Genomic DNA, 17,602 nt, shown 5'->3' with positions numbered 1-17,602 from the left:
GCCGGCCAAGAAGGGCCCCACCGCCACCACTTTTTCTCCCTGCTGTCTGCCTGCCACCGTGGCTTTTATATCCCCCCCTCCACCTGCCCACTGCCCGCCGCCGCCTTTCTCTCCCCCACATCTGCTGCCTGCCACCACCTTTCTCTCCCCCCTCCCGCTGCCCGCCGCCGCCTTTCTCTCCCCCGCCCATTGCCCGATGCTGCCTTTCTCTCCCCCGTCTGCTGCCCGCCGCTGCCTTTCTCTCCTCCCTCCTCCGCCCACCAGCCGGCCACCACCGGCACTTTCTTCCCCCTCTCCTCCTCAGTCCTCCTCACTTCAGAACTCTTGCAGCATGTCGCGAGAGTTCCACTGCCAAATCCTGGGCACGCATGTCCCAAGAGAATTAAATATATAGATGTTTAATGATATACAGTATAACAAACCATAATTCAAAGAGAAGGAAAAAATGCACTCATTCAAATGCACTGCTTATAAATAATGCAGTGCATAATAACCAGAGTACCCATACACAGCAGCTGAGTAAACCATGTGTGTTCAGATACACAGTTATGAAAATACCAATGTTGTTGACTGCATCCCTTGATGGATTAATTACTCAGTCAGTCAGTCACAGTGGGATCCGAATAGCATACCAAGCGCCAAACATTTTCCTGCAAAATTATACCTCTTCCCTTTGGTCATTAGAATATTTGCTCCCCTCTCTCATTCGCACATGAATTATGGAGCTGATGTTTTGAAAGATTATTATGTCATTTCTCCATTATTCTATTCTTCCAAATACATGGAGTCTGCATTTGAATCATGGTTTCAAATGTTTATCAAGCTATTGTTACAGCTTAGATAGTGCCTACTTGGCCATCTCTTTGTTTGGCAGACCACTGGCTAATAGTTCAAGAAGCCAGCAGATGTCTCTAAATGAGAGTTAATAGCCCTGAAGTAGAATGGGGGGAAACCTTGCAAGAAGGCAAGTATTGGGCTACCATATGAGAAAGAGGACAGGTCCTATTTTAAGAGATTCACAGAAGCAGAGATTTCAGCAGGTGCAGCTTGTCATGCGGGGCGGGGGGAGAGGCTGCACCTGCTGCAATTCCCTCTTCCATGCATCTCTTAAAGATACAGGAGACCTATTCTCTTTTCCATATGGCAGCCCTTTGGCAAGTATTATTATTATTATTATTATTATTATTTTATTTTTATTTTTATTTTTATTTTTACATTTATATCCCACTCTTCCTCCAAGGAGCCCAGAGCGGTGTACTACATACTTGAGTTTCTCTTTCACAACAGCCCGGTGAAGAAGGTTAGTCTGAGAGAGAAGTGACTGGTCCAGAGTCACCCAGCTAGTTTCACAGCTGAATGAGGATTTGAACTCGGGTCTCCCCAGTCCTAATCCAGCACTCTAACTACTATACCACACTGGCTCTCCAGTAGTCACAAACATCTGTTCTGGATGGGGCCACACTTTCCCAGAAGGAACAGGTACGCAGTCTGGGGGTACTTCTGGACAAAAAACTCTCCCTGGTGTCCCAGGCTGAGGCAGTGGCCAGAGGTACCTTTTGTCAGCTTTGGCTGATACTCCAGCTGCATGCCAGAGAGAGGGATGAACACGACCCCTTCTCCCTTAGCTACGCCCCTGGCCTTCTCCATTGCTGCTCTGAGGCTTTGGAACACACTTTCTGCTGAAATAAGAGCCCTCCCATCTCTTACAACTTTTAAAAGGGCAGTCAAGATGCATTTATTCACCCAGGCTTTTAATTAGATACTGTTTTAATTGTGTTTTGATTGTGTTTTAATAGTTTTAACTTTTTAATTTTAATTGTTGAAATGTTTTAATCTTTTGTTGGCTGTTTTTATTGTTTTGTAAACCGCCCAGAGAACTTGCATTTTGGGCAGTATAGAAAAGTATTAAATAAATAAATAAAATAAAATAAAATAGGATGGGAGTGACTGGCGTGAGAGTGTACATCAACTCATCCTATTTCCCCACCAGCAGCAGCCAGAGATGTCTGAAGTGGTCAGTATAACAAACAGCAGTTTTGGTCTCAGTGTGAGAGAGACTCAGAGGGAGTTTTGACGAAACTAGAATGAAGAAGCCAGGCAAGGAGTTGAAGCGCCTTGCGGGTGTAGAGCTGCTCTTTGGGAACCAGATGTAACCTGTTGCTGCTTTTAGGAGTATTCTACTCAGCTCCATCCAATGCTCAACTTGAACCAGAATCTGAGTAGCACTGCACCCCGGAAATTCTCACTGCTTGGGGAAGTGGGTGTATAACACTATTATTGTCCAGCAGAAGCAAACCCTGCAGAATAGGGTTTATGGAAGAAGAATTGGTCTTGCCAATTGAACATGAATGGCCCCCTTTGCTAAGCAGGGTTCCTCAGTTTGCATTTGGATGGATGATCACGTGAGCGGTGTCAGCTGTGAGATATTCCCGTTAGGGTATGGGGCCATAACTCAGTGGTAGAGCATCTGCAGAAGGTCACAGGTTCGTTCCCTGGCATCTCCAGGTAGGTTTGGGAGAGTCTTCTGCCTGAAACTTTGGAGAGCTGCTGCAGATCATTCATACTGCTAATAAGATTAAAGCGGCAGCTGCAGGAATTAATATATCCACCAATAAATATAATGCCACCTTAGTGTCTCCAGCCATGACGGTCTTTGAAGCAAAGGTATAGAGCTGTGATTGAGACTCAGTGTGGCATAGTGGTTAGAGTCAAACTAGGACCAACTTCAAATCCCAACTCGGCCATAAAGCTCACTGTGTGTCCTCAAGCAAGTCAATCACTCTCTCTCAGCCTCACAAGCTTGTTGTGAGGATAAAATTTGAGGAAAGAATAATAGCATTTTAGAGTTGGATGAGTTGGATGATGCCTTGGAGTTCTTCTTGTCAGGAGCTATGCATACCATCAGGAGCTCCAAGCAGTTTCAAATAATGATTTGAGGGATGAATGATGGAAGTTGCCCAATATTTATGTTGGGGAATCCCCAAGGCAGAGCCGACCACAGTGGAGAAATGCGGCGAGCTCCAGGGCAGGGCTTCCCCCACCTGAGCCTTGCAGAGATATCCTGATTGGGCAGGGGAGGAAGTAGACACCAAAACATCCTTCATAAGAAGGGTGCTGCTGTATTAGGCTAAAGGTCGCAGGAACATAGGAAGCTGCCTGATACCGAGTCAGACCCTTGGTCCATCCAGCTTGGTATTGTCTACACCAGGGGTTCTCAACGTTGGGTCCCCAGATGCTTTTGGACTTCAACTCCCATAATCCCCAACCCAAGGCCAATGGGGCTGGGGGTTATGGGAGTTGAAGTCCAATAACATCTGGGGACCCAGTGTTGAGAATCCCTGGTCTACACTGCCTGGCAGCAACTTCTCCGGGGTTTCAGGCAGGAGCCTTTTCCAGCCTTACCTTCTCTTATCCTGCAGCAATGAATTTCATACATTGTGCTAATGGCCACCAATTTAGACAACATTTCAAAAGGATTATATTTATTCTGGAAGTCCATGGGTTCTTCTTTATCTGCTCCCATGTTTTGAAGATGAACAATTTATTTTAAGGATTACACAAATTCATAGGAACAGAGGAAGCTGCCTTATACCAAATCAGACCCTGGGTCCATCTAGTTCAGTATTGTCTACACCAGGACTGCACAACCTGGGCCCTCCAACTGTTGTTGGACTGCAGCTCCCATCATTCTTGACTGTGGCCACAGTGGTTGAGGATCATGGGAATTGTAGTCCAACAGGGCTGAGGTTCCACAGCCCTGGTCTCCACTGACAGCAGCGCCTCAGGCTTTCAAGCATGGGTCTTTCTTTTCCATCTAGAGGCACCAAGGATTGAATGTGGGACCGTCTGCATGCACAGCAGATGCTCCACCACTGAACAAAGGTCCATCTAATTCAGCATTATGTTTCCACCAGTGTTCAACCAGATGCTTTCAGGAAGCATCTGGTCATGAAAGTTGCATCAGTAACCATGTGAGTAAGCAATACCCTGGGGCATTGCTGCTTAAAAAGATGTTTTCTTGACATCATTTCAAAAGGCAGCATAAAGCATACTTTATGTATCTAGTATTGAGAGAACTCTGCATGAATGGAGACTGAAGAGAGGATATAGGCGGAAGTATTCATTACTGTATACATTTAAGCCATTTAAGGGCATTACAAGCAACCACCAGTCCTTTGAACTAAGCCCCATTCACAATGAGTGCAGTTCTCAACAAAGCAAGAAATCGTGCTCATGTTTTTCTGCCCTGTTGGAAGACGGGCTGCTGCTTTCTGGATCAACTGCAGCTTCTCGACCAGTTCCAAAGGGAATCCCACACAGACTGTATTGCAGTAGTCAATTCAAAGGGAGTCCTATACACAGTGTACTGCCGTTATATAGGTGTGGATGACTGTTGTTCATTCCCTGCTCTCCAAGAATGGCTGCAACCCAGAAATAAGATGGAATTGATAAAATACACTAAAGTTGTTCTCATGACCAATACTGGGGAGGGGAGGATGGGCAGTGGGTGGAGGGGGGCAAGGAAGGCAGGGTTCAACCTACCTCCCCCCAACAATTGCTCTGCTGGTCTTTGGGGCATGAGTGCGTGCCCGCATGATCTGCACTGTTGTAAGTAGTGCAGATCTCCGGAGGCTGGGACAACGTGTCAAGCACAGTGCATTGGAGGATACCCCCATGAGACAGGCACTCTAGGCATTGTCTCTGTGTGTGCTCAGGCTGCAAAGTTGGGCTTCAAAGTGGGGCTATGGGGGCAGGCAGTGCTGGGATCTGTGCAGATCCCGGTGCTGCAACCCAGGCTAGGGTGCCCTAGCCTGGGGTAGGCTGCTCACGAGAACAGCTTTACTGGCTGACAACTTGACGAACAAAACACTATTGCAGCACTGCTGCATTCTAGACCGAGGCTAGACCAAGTTGGGAGAGCTGGGGAGAGGAGAGCTGGTCTTGTGCTAGCGAGCATGACTTGTCCCCTTAGCTAAGCAGGGTCTACCCTGTTTGCCTATGAATGGGAGACTAGAAGTGTGAGCACTGTCAGATATTCCCCTCGGGGATGGAGCTGTTCTGGGAAGAGCAGAAGGTTCCAAGTTCCCTCCCTGGCAGCATCTCCAAGATAGGGCCGAGAGAGACTCCTGCCTGCAACCTTGGAGAAGCTGCTGCCAGTCTGTGAAGACAATACTGAGCTAGATGGACCAATGGTCTGACTCAGTATATGGCAGCTTCTTATGTTCCTATGTTATGTTCCTATGCTAACTGAACAAAGAGGCACCTTTTAAACATAGTGATTCTCTTTAATTAGCAGTGGGAGAGGAACTGGCTTTATCCAACCCTCAGCACAGTACCTGCAGTGACTGTTGCTGGTTATCTTATGGGTTCTTTTTAGATTGTGAGCCCTTTGGGGGCAGGGATCCATTTTATTTATTTATTATTTCTCTATGTAAACAGCTTTGGAAACTTTTGCTGAAAAGCCGTGTATAAATATTTGTTGCTGTTGCAGCAGCGCACATGGGGGAGGAGGAAAAATGGCCTCCCCTTCTTTCCACAGCTGCCAGCATCATGCCAAGACGTGTCTCTGAGGCTCATGGACATATTTTGGGGTGGTGCAAGCAGCTGCAGAAGGATGGGGAGCTTGTTTCCCCTGCCACCTACATGCACCACTGCCGCATTGCCCACTTCCTCCAGGTAATGGGAACCCTGGCCTGTAATCACTTCGATCATCACTCCAGTCCTTTTTTCCCCTTTTGTGCCTAATTCAACATTTTACAGCCTAATGCCTGCAACAGGCTTGGGCATCTTTGGACCAGTCAAGTGGCACAGAGTCCAGGGTTTTCTCCTGACTGCATTCTCAATGATGCTGTTAACACACTTCAAAATGAGACATCTTACCAATTCTTCGCATGGCTTAAGGAACAAATCTGGACAGATCCCAGCACTGCCTGCCCACATAAGCCCACTTTGAAGCCTGGCTTTGCAGCCAGCTATTCTGACCTGACAGGGGACGGTGGACAATTCCACGTCTTCAACAGTCTAGGGCAAGGAATGAGAGGAGGAGCTGTGTTGAGCAGGTGGGGCTTTATACTTGACTAGTGGTTGACTTCATGCAGAACTGCAGAACTTTGGCCTTCCAACTATTGTTGGAGTACAACTCCCATCATCCCCAGCCACAGTGGCCAGTATCCAGGGATGATGGGAATTGTAGTTCAACTTCTGCGGGAGGTCCGAAGTGGTGCAGCCCTGATGGTCTTAGTGGGTCACCAGTTGTGCAGGCCTGCCCCTCAAATGGTCTGAAGGCAGATGATACAGAACTGCCTTCAGAAGATACAGGGAGGAGAGCTGGTCTTGTGTTAGCAAGCATGACTTGTCCCCTTTGCTAAGCAGGGTCTAGAGGTCCACCTAGGTAATTCTGGAGCCTGGATTTAAAGGCCTTTGGAGGCCCCCCCTCCCCTGCAAATTAAGCATCATCATGCTCCACCAGGTGACCACACCACCCAGGACAGACTAAAGAGGATTTGGGGGTTCCCAGGGGATGTGAAAGCCCTGGACCGGCCCGGAAGTCCAGGGGTAAGAGCGCCTCTAGCAGGATCTGCCCTGGTTGCATATGAATGGGAGACTACATCTGTGAGCACTGTAAGATATTCCCCTTAGGGGATGGAGCCTCTCTGGGAACAAGAAGCATGCAAAAGGTTCCAAGTTCCCTCTCCAGATAGGGCTGAGAAAGACTCCTGCCTGCAACCCTGGAGAAGCCACTGCGAGTCTGTGTAGACAATACTGAGCTGAATGAACCAACTTTGATTCAGTATATGGCAGCTTTCTATGTGCCTAACTGCTACTGAACCGCCAACCTGGTTTAGCCCAGTAAGCTGCACAGATGCACGACTGCCTAGGGAACCATCTATAAGCTGCTCTGAGCTCTGGAGGAAAAGCAGGGTAAAAGCGTAAGTATAATGATAAAACTATAATGGCCAGCATCTAAAGGATTCTTGAGGAACTCACTGCTCTTTTGGTTTATCTTCAGATTTGAGGTAGCTTGATTAGAGGGAGAAAGCACCATTTCATACGTAGAGCTGTCTTTGACTGAGCCAAACCACTGGTCTGTCTAGCCTATGTCTTATAGATATTAGGAAGAATTTCCTAACACTTAAGTGTTGATCAACAGTGGAGCAATCTGTGTCATGCAGTGGTGCTATCCAGAGGTTTCCAAGCAGAAGCTGGAGAGCCAAATGCCAGGGATGCTGTTGTAGTTTCCTGTACAGAACAGAGGGTTGGTCTAGACAGGGATCCTCAACGTTGGGCCCCCAGATGTTCTTGGACTTCAGCTCCCAGAATCCCCAGCCAAAGGCCACTGCAGCTGAGGATGCTGGGAGTTGAAGTCCAAGAACATCTGGGGGCCCAACGTTGAGGAAGACCTCTAAGTTCCCTTCTAACCGTAAAGTTTTATGATTCTAGCCCAGTGTAGGAATTTTATTTGAATAAATAAAGTTGTCGATAATTTAAGTGTAGTGTCTACTGTGGTGTAGATCAGGGATTCTCAACGTTGGGTCCCCAGATGTTATTGGACTTCAACTCCCATAATCCCCAACCAAAGGCCACTGGGCCTGGGGATTATGGGAGTTGAAGTCCAATAACACCTGGGGACCCAACGTTGAGATAGTAACCACTATCTACAAACAAGAAAACCACCTACTAGCAAGAAAACCACATGGCTCTGTGGTTGCCGGGAGTCAATGCCAACTTGACAGGACAATCATTCCATTCTTTATCTTCTCTGCACTAAGTGCAGTACTGTCTATTCCGACTAGTAGCAGTTCTCCAAGTTCTTAGCAGAGGCCGTCTTCAGCTCTGCTACTGGAAATATGAGAGACTGGACCTGGAGAGGTCTGTGTGCAAAACACGTGTTCTGCCACTGTTCTGGCTCCTCTGCAAGCAACTTGGTGACGTATGTTGCAATCCTGGACCTCCTCCTTACCCTGCAGCAAATCCCCAAGAGCTCAGTTGGACTTACAATGTGGTAGACATGCTCAGGATTATACATTTAGCATCCTTCCCACTTCTGAAGTCCTCCACCCAGTTGGGAACCTACATGTTAGGGCACTGGGTTTTGCCACTAGTGTATTGTGAATTGTTATTTTGAGGCCTCTCAGATGGATCTAGCAGTCCAAAACCCCAGATCTCATTTTAAAAACATCAGTGCAATGCTTACAAGGGCGAGGATTGTGTCTGCGAAAGACTATAGTTATTAACCTTTTGCAGAGGAGAGTGCATGGACCAATAACAAAAGTATATATTGTTATTTAAAAAGCTCCTAGGTTCCTGAGGCTCACCTGGGTACACCCTGAACATTTATTAGACAGTCTCCTGTCAGCAAGCAGGCTAATAAGTAATTATGCTTGGGTGAGCAGATCTGGATGGGGGGGCAAACCCAGTATGTTTGAGTCAAGCTTTTCTAGTCTAAAGAAGAGGAGGGGAGATCTGTGCCCATTTGAGGATGTGGGATTAGAATGCTTTTCCAAGAATCAGATCCTTCCAATAAACAGAAATGGGCTGATATTTTCAAGGTGAAGAGTGCACATGGATTATTTTAAAAAACAAAGTGTGGTACTCATCTATATAATAGGAAAAAGCAACATTTGCATGTTTGCACTAGGCTTCCTAAATCCCATCTGGATTTGGAAGAGTAGGACAAATCCTTATCACAGTCTAACAAAGGAACTGGCTAAGAAATATAGGTAATTAGCTGGCCCGGCTGCTGCTGCTTTCTCTCTGCCCCTCCCCCCAGCCGCCGCTGCTTTCTCTCACACACACACCCAGCTGCCGCTGCTTTCTCTCTCACACACACACACCCCCGGCCGTTGATGCTTTCTCTCTCTTCCCCTCCGGCTGCCGCCACTTTCTCTCTCCCCCACCCAACCACCGCTGCGCCACTGCTTTCTCTCTCCCTCCCCTCCCCAGCCGCCGCTGCTTTCTCTCTCTCCCCCCTCCCCGGCCGCCGCTGCTTTCTCTCTCTCCCCCCTCCCTGGCCGCCTCTGCTTTCTCTCTCTCCCCCGCCAGCCGCCGCTGCTCTCTCTCTTCCCCCCCTCGGGCCATGGCCATTTTCTCTCTCCCCCCTGGCTGCCCCCGCTTTCTCTTCCTCACACCACCATCATTCTCTCTGCCTGCCTGTCTGTTCGCTACCCTGTCCATTGGTTTTATGTTCTCTGCCGCCGTTGCTTTCCCCTCCCCTCGGTTGTGAACTCTCACGAGAGCTACCACACACGGGATTAGCCACGGGTACATCTTAGAGAATTATATAGATAGATAGATGTTTCAGATCACGTATATTTCTAGCCAGTTCTCTGACTTTGATAATGAATGGTCAGTCAGTCAGTTAATGAATGGTTAAATGGGGCTATGCATGAGGTAGGCACTGCAGAGGCACAAATTATTATTTTTTAAAAGGGTCATTGTTGATAGAGAGATCTTGGCCACAGCTATCCATGCCCTGGTGACACCCAGACTTGATTATTTCATCATGTTGTACATGGGCCTGCCCTCAAAGATGACTCGGAAACATCAGTTGGATGTCTGGAACTGGCAGGATAGAATTGGACGACTGGAACTGGCTGGATAGAATGGATCTCACTGGCATGGCTGTTCTCTCTCTCTCTCTCATTTTATTTTTATTTTTTTCTTTTTAATTATTATTTTGTTGGGGGGGTCATTGATATTGGGGTTATTTATTTGTGCATTGGATGTGGGCATAAATTGTATGCATGATTTGAGTGAATAGTTGTAATACACTGGGGGAGAGGGCCAATCAATGTATTATTATTTACTGTTCTTTCATATACTTTGTATTATTTTGAATGCCAAATTATGGAAATATTTATTTAATAAATCATTAGTAACAACAACAACAAAAGAATCTTCACAGAATTCAAAATGTTGGTTTTAATCTTTAAAGCCCTAAATGACTTGGGATGAGAGTTTCTGAAGGACCATCTGTTCCCTTCCAAACCTCCCCATTCATGAAGATCCTCATCAGAAACCCTATTCCAGGTGCGCCATCCTTGGAGGTAAGGCAGGTGATGACCCAGGATAGGGCATTTTCAGTCGTGACACCTTGCTTGTTGAATGCTCTTCCCAGGAACTCTCAGCTGCTCCTCAACTTTGCTTTAGGTGACAGGAGAAGACCATTTTACTCTCTCAGACTTGTGGTGGATGATGGCTTTACTTCTTATTTTATTGCTGTTTTGAAATAGCAAGCCTTTATTTACTACATTTTATTCCACCCTTCTTGGTTGGCATAAGAACATGGGAAGGGTTCTGCTGTATCAGACCAAAGGTCCATCTAGTCCAGCATCCTGTTTCCCACAACAGTCAACCCTTACCTATGGGTGGCTCAGAACCAGGACTTCTAGGCAAATATCTCCCCCCGCCCCCACTGATGTTTCCCTGCAGCTGCCTCTGAATCTGGAGGTATATAGCAATAGCATACAGCTGTCATGACTGGAAGCCATTGATAGACTTGGGGAGCTACTTTATACCGAATCAGATCACTAGTACATCTAGATCACTAGTACAGTGTAGATCAGTATGATCTACACTGACTGGCAGTGGCACTCCAAGGTTTCAGGCAGGAGCCTTTCCCAGCCCTACTTGGAGATGCCAGGGAGCCAGCGTGGTGTAGTGGTTAGAGTGCTGGACTAGGACTGGGGAGACCCGAGTTCAAATCCCCATTCAGCCATAAAACTAGCTGGGTGACTCTGGGCCAGTCACTTCTCTCTTGGCCTAACCTACTTCACAGGGTTGTTGTGAAAGAGAAACTCAAGTATGTAGTACACCGCTCTGGGCTCCTTGGAGGAAGAGCGGGATATAAATGTAAAATAATAATAATTTAGGACCTTTTGCATGCAGAGCAGAAGCTCTAACACAGAACTATCTCCTCACTCCCAAATTCATGGACATCTTCCATGAATTTATCTAATTCTCTTTTAAAACTACCTAGGCTAATGACCAACTTGTGGCAGTGGATTCTTTCGAACATAAGAAAAGCCCAGCTGGATCAGGCTCAAGGCTCCTCTAGTCCGGCATCCTGCTTCACAGAGTGGCCCACCAGACGCCTCTGGGAAGCCCACAGGTAAGAGCTGAGGGCATGCCTTCTCTCCTACTTAGCAAAGGGGACAATGAAGTATGTGCAGTGTCTGATAAAGTGCTTTCCTTTATCGGTCCTGAATCACTGCCAGTCAGTTCAATTGGTGACCCTGGGTTCCAGTGTTATGGGAGAGGAAGAGAAAACCTCTGCGTCCACTTTCTCCCCACATGCATATTTTTATAAAGTACAGTCCCTGCTAAAGTTTGGTCCCTGTTGGCCCCTGATAACTGAGCAGACACCTTTTAAAAGTGGTGATTCTCTTGATTTAGCAGGGGGACAGCAACTGGCCCTATCCATCCCCAGGATAGTATCCCTCCAGTGGCTGTTGCTGGTGTCTATCTTATGTTTCTTTTTTAGATTCTGAGCCCTTTGGTAACAGGGAGCCTGTGTGTGCGTGCGTGTGTGTGTGTGTGTGTGTGTGTGTGTGTGTGTGTGTGTGTGTATCTCCCCACTTTGGGAACCTTTTGTTAAAAAGTGGTATATAAATATTTGCCGCATTCATATAAACCTCCATGTTTCCCATTAGTCACCTTTTTTCTAAACTAAGATGCTTCAGATGTGTTGCATGTGCCCCTTTCTGCAGTTTTTATCCTCAGGTAAAAACCTCACACTTGGATTTGAACCAAAGTCTCCCCAGACCTAACAAAAACAACAATTTTATTTATATAGCCAGCCTATAACAACTTGTTCTCTGGGCAGCTCACAAATCCAGTGCTCCAACCACAAAACCACCTTGGCTTTTAACACTTTATTCTTATTGTATGTTTAAATGGAAGCTTTCACTGTCATGGAAGATTTTGCTGAAAGATGGGATCAACATGTTTTAAGTTTTTAAAAAATATTATTGAGAGTTCTTCTTTCACTTGTGGGATTACCAGCGATCTTGAAATACACCTCTTTTTGGACTGATATCTCCTACTGATTTGAACTCTGAAATGCCACACCATTTCTATTTATTCCCATGGTATTTAAGTCGTTTGGCTGTGCCCTAGGATGCAGCCCAAAACACTCTTTCACTTTCTGGTCTACCTCTAATGGTTTCTCTCTTACTCACACAGACAGACATACACACAGAGACAATTATATACTTGCAGACGTGGGAGTCACATGGAAAGGAATATTATGTGATCTAGTAGTAAATACTTCTGGCTGGAAAGTCTCAAGAAATCCAAAATTCTGAAGTGCATGGGTTTATCAGGGAATCAGTTTCACAGAAAATGCTCTGCCTACAGGCACTGGAGCCTGCAAAAACAGCCCTTACAACCTGCAGAAAGAGAGTTTGGTCTTCCATTTTGCATCTAACCCATGCTTGTTATCTGTTTCTCCATGCAACACACACACACACACACACACACACACACACACACACACACTTTTACTAGGTTTATTATTCCTGAGGAATAATCTTGGAACTACCATTATATTTGTAAATAATTTGGCTAGTTCACCTTGCACCCTTTTGGTAAGCATATAATCCACCCTGGCACACCATCTATCTAGTTTGGCACCAGTGGAGAAATCTGCACTGACAGCGCTTTGCTTAATCTCCATCCCTCCAGGGTGTCTGGCACAACTATCAATCCACATTTCACTGGTCTTGCACAAAGACACAGAAAAGTGCTCCAGTAGTCTTTGCTGTGTTAAAGGGAAATCTAGGCTTGACCCAATCAAATGGGTGTTATCGGTGAAAGAATTGTTGTACTTTTGGTTGGCAAGAAATGAGGGGGAAATGGCATGTGGCCCATCTCTGTCTCTGTACTGGATGTCGCCCCAGCAGTGACTCACAATATTGGGGTGGCTGTCACAGATGTCTGTACAATCTCTTACTTCATTAGCACTGTAAATCCAACTAGCTACTGGTACATCCTCTCTCTCTTTTTGGTTAAATTCCCATTTCTCTTCCTCTCCAAAAGCCAATCTCCTATAGTTGACACCCTTCTTCTGCAAAACACACACACACAAAAAACACAAAAAAACACAAATCCCTGCTCAGATATTGTCCTGAACTGCTCCTTTTAAAAAAATGGCAACACCCAGCGACGTTTTCTATCGTCAAATGTAAATGTGTGTATGTGGCATCATTGCTGTATTTGTGAAGTGAGGTGCCCCTAGGTAGACACTTAGGGAGTCTGTACTGGGGTAACAAGGTGAGAAAAACCCTACTCTTACAGAAAAATATGAGGGGTCAGGATGATCTGTGCTTCCACCCCAGTCCAAAAAAACTAGCAGGAACTGAGGGCTGTGCATAGATGCTGTGCTCATGCTATGCAGCAGATAACAAAATACAAATGGAAATCCCCAGCCACCTAGGGCAGCAAGTTTAATAGGTTGAAGGGAAGCAAGTGTATTATTGCTTGCATTTTTTTCCCCCAGTATGGGGCAAAAAGTGGAGGAGATTGGGCTTGGAGAATGCATGCCCCATAATGTATGGCCTTCAAGTCTAATTCATCCCCCCAACCCTCCCACCCCACAAAAGACATACACACACCCCACCAAAGGATCCTTTTAGTGGTGAGGAATACTCCCTACTGAAAGGATCCTGGAAGGAATATAATTCTCCTCCTCCAACCTCGCTGCACACACTTGATCTCTGTACTGGCAAGGGCACATGAGCCCTCTCAAAAATTATTCATGGTAATTACTTGTTAGTATGTACATGCATATACACAAACACACATATGCACATGTGATATTTCAGTGCTGCAAAACATAACCTGCAACACAATGAATCCAACATTCTTGAATTTCCAATGCATGTTTACCACACTTGGAAGTACCATTGTGTTCAATGGGGTTTACCACCAGGAAAGTGTGCAGCAGGTTGTGCTGCTAAGTACCCTTGTTTGGAAATGAGTCCCTTTGATATTACATGTCACTTACTTAAAAATAATATGTAGCATTGATGTACTAAAATCAACTTAACTGGTTTAAATCCAAGCTACTAGGATTTAATCATTTGAGAAATTGACAACAATGGCATTTTTTCTTATATCATGACAATATTGTGGAAGGAAAATTTCCAGTTATATAAACTGAATTTGATAACAATAGTTATAGATCCCACCCACTTCCTTTCTTCGGTTATTGTAGCATTTCATCCTCTAATATGCTTTGACTTAGGGGGGAAATCTCTCTCTGGTTGTGAAAGGCATTAGCAGAAGTGTTGGTCTTTCTGAACACAATTTTAAGTGTTGCAGTTGTGCTCCAAGGTGGGGTGGGTAGAGACGCTGCCCTATCTAGCCATTTGCAGAGCAGAACTAAAGATCTTCGCCAGAGACATCCTGCTAAGCCTTCTCCAGACCACTTCCCCCTCTAACGCGGTCACAACATGAGCGTATGGCCGGTGGATGAAGAGAGGTGAAACCGAGGTGAGGTACTTTACCTACTAGGAAATCGGAGATGGCCAGGTTCAGGAGGAAGTAATTGTTTTTCGTCCGCAGGCTGGAGTCCACCACGAAAGCGAGCATCACCAGGGCATTGCCAACCACCGTGGCCACGATCAATAAAGCCATCAGAATGGCCAAGGCGATGGTCCACATGGTCGAGAACCTGCCCGGGAGCTGGTCTCCGGCTGCCTCCCCTTGGCCCCCGGAGCCGTTCAGGGGCCATGCGACCGAGGAGCTGTCCATTTCAGCACCACGCGGCTCAGCGGCTCCGGCTGGCGGGGACTGTCCGCCCCCTCTCCGGCAGGGCCCGGGACGCGACCACTGCCAGGGTTCGGATCCTGGCGGGCAGAGCCTGAGGAAGCAACCGGTGCATTGTCGCCGCCGCCACCGGGCTCCGAGGTGTAGAAGCGCCCCCGAGGCAGCAGGAGCAGCAGCGATCTCAAGCCGTCTGTTTCCTTACGCGTCCCGTTGGCGGTGCAGCAGGTGATGGAACAGGTACGCGGTCTGCTAGGTCGGTGGCTCTCCAGCTCTTGCTCTGGACGAGGCTGCCTCGCAGACTGAGCTTTCCCTCCCCATCCCTGCTTTTTTCAGAGGCAGCAGGAGGAGAGGGAGAAGCGGCAGGGGAGAGCACGGGGCAACTCTGCCGCCGAGTCCGCTCTGCTGGGGACTGCGGCGCCTGGCTCAGCCCTGAACGCCACCGACTAGCCTGCAGCAGGCAAAAAGGAAAGCTCGCTCGCGAAAGGTCTTCGAAGCCAGGAGCTAAAAGATCGCTGCGAGGAGAGCGTCAGCGCAGGGCACGCCAGCTGGGCACTCGGTCATTGGCTCCCAGCCTTTAAAACCTGCCGCGGCTCTTCCTTTGGTCCACCTGCTTTCCGATTCCTTTCATCAGACCCTGCCCTGGAAACTTCGCAGGGGCGCGGATACAGAGAGTCCCTCGCCATCGGGGCGGCATTGTTTGTTTTGGGACCATTATACCGTCCATCACGGTTTGCCCAAAGAGGCAATGTGCCCACCAGGCAGAGACGAAATTCACGAAGGAAACGGGACACTGGGGTGTGCGCGCGCCCCCAGGCACGTGCACGTGCCATTTCTGCTGAATGCCTCTCCACGGGGACGGAGTCCTGTGCTACAGGTATGCATGAGGATGCCCTGTTGCCGTGCTAACGCTTACATGGACAACACTTGGATCTCAAAAGTTCCATACAAGCTTTGCTGCATCTGGTCTTACACTACCTCTGTGAAGTACAGATTCTCCCCCGCTCCATAGTATTTGAGGACCTAAAAACCTATCCCCACACCAAACCTACCCCCCCCACACACACACACCAAAAACTGAGGAATTGAATGTTGCTTTCCCTCTGTCTGCACCTGTGTTTAAGTGTGCAATTATAGAATAATAGAGTTTTATAGTTGGAAGAGACAATGGAAGTTCCATAGAGTCCAACCCAACCCACTGCTCAGTGCAAGAAAATGCTACCGAATCCCTGGCAGATGGTTGCCCAGCCTTTGTTTGTTTAAAAGAGACTTAGCTCAGTGGCAGAGCACATGCTGACTTTGCCTCCTACCTTGCTTCCACACAATCACTTCTACCCAGGTTTTCCTCTTACCTCGCTTCCACACAACCGCAAATCGGAAGCACTCACAGCTCTCAAACCTGGGTAGAACACAGTTTTTGATTGTGAGAATGACCTCTGTGTGTGACAGCTAGCCAGCTGGTCCCTTCAACAACTCCAGAGGGATGCCCCATCAGGTCTGTTTGGGAATTCCCCATCAGCTGTGGGTCTGATGAGCAGTCATTTCCCTTTCCTGTGTTCCTCTTTCCACATTCATACTTTGATCCTGTGTCCTGGAAACGCTTCCATAAGCTCTAGTTACAAAACCAGGTCCTAATCCTGAAACAACTTTCTGCTGGGCTTTGCATGAGAGCTACTTTTTTCACTGGTCCCCATGTAGTCTCCCATTCAAATGCAAACTAGGGTGTACCCTGCTTAGCAAAGGGGACAGTTCATGCTTGCTACCACAAGACCAGCTCTCCTCCACATTAGGAAGGCTTTGGTTCATGCCTGTGCTTGACTATGAAGCTTACCTTAGATCACTCACTGTATCTCAGCCCAAACTACCTAAAAGGGTTGTTGGGAGGGTAAAATGGGCAGGGGGCACTCATTTGGGGCAGAGGGGAGGTCCTTGCCAGCCCCCTTTGCCAGCCCCCCATTCTCTCATCAGACGTATCTTTTCCTCTTTGTCTATCCCTCTGTCTCTGTCTCTCTCTTACTTGAATGTTGCTTTTGCATTTTCATTGCTTGCCACTTGATGGTGCTGGCCCTTGGTCCTTTTTTCTAAATCCCTTTGTAAAGCCATTTCCTCCCTCTTAGGGTGTTCAGTGGGATCCATTGCCCCCAAATGAAGTAATTACCATACTTGGTCACTACCCAAATTGCATATTTAGTGCCTCAGCACCAATCAGAAGGTGGCTTTCTTTTCTCTCCCCTCCCCCTCAAGGGTGGACAGGGGCTAGTCCAGCCCCTAACCAATCAGAATAGCAGAATACCTTTTCTGACCAATAGCCAGCACACAAGGCCAGGCCAGCCATCTTATTTCCCAGGGCCCTTCTAGGCAGGCTGAGCAGACTCTCTGGAGATCTGTAAGGAGAATGGGAGCACCCAGACTGCAAGCAAAGGGAGTTCAAACAGGAAGGAGCCTTGGCTACCTTTCTCCAGTCCTCCCTTCATCAGCCCCTTTCTCTTCTCTCAGCACCTCGACCAAGGCCTCAGGAGGCACTGGATTTCTGCTGCATTTGCTGAGAGCCCTTTTCTTTTCCTTTTTAAAATGCCACTAGCAAATCTTGGCAAAATTCATAGATCTAAAGAATGAGGGGGAAAGTGGGGGATATGGTGGACTGGCACTTCCTCTAGGTAGTTTGTTTACTAAAAAGCAAACAAGCCAGCAGCCTCCCCACCTTCCCTTTTCTCCTGAGACTTTAAGCAAAGCCTCTTCCTAGCTCCTCTATCTCTCTCTTACTCTCTCACCTGAGCATGAAAGAGAGGGAGGGGGGTTATAGCTTCCAAATAAAACAAGGTATTTTAATTGAAAT

The 17,602-nt window shown here is 47.3% G+C and overlaps 1 protein-coding gene across 2 annotated transcripts in view; it reads right to left on the bottom strand.

The window, feature by feature from the left end:
* Positions 1-15,445, bottom strand: part of HRH3 (histamine receptor H3) — a 47,371-nt gene extending 31,926 nt beyond the window's left edge. Inside the window, exon 1 of one of the 2 annotated variants that reach the window (XM_053313293.1) lies at positions 14,508-15,445. In XM_053313293.1, the coding sequence (XP_053169268.1) occupies positions 14,508-14,754 (247 nt within the window). In that variant the 5' untranslated portion in view covers positions 14,755-15,445. The remainder of the gene's footprint in view (positions 1-14,507) is intronic. The other variant, XM_053313295.1, reaches the window with a different exon arrangement.
* Positions 15,446-17,602: the final 2,157 nt, after the last annotated feature.

The sequence above is a fragment of the Hemicordylus capensis genome, chromosome 4 (genome assembly GCF_027244095.1).
Source record: "Hemicordylus capensis ecotype Gifberg chromosome 4, rHemCap1.1.pri, whole genome shotgun sequence".
NCBI classification, from domain to species: domain Eukaryota; kingdom Metazoa; phylum Chordata; class Lepidosauria; order Squamata; family Cordylidae; genus Hemicordylus; species Hemicordylus capensis.
The sequence above is the reverse complement of the archived record's forward strand: the minus strand, read 5'-3'. Positions and strand labels throughout refer to the sequence as shown.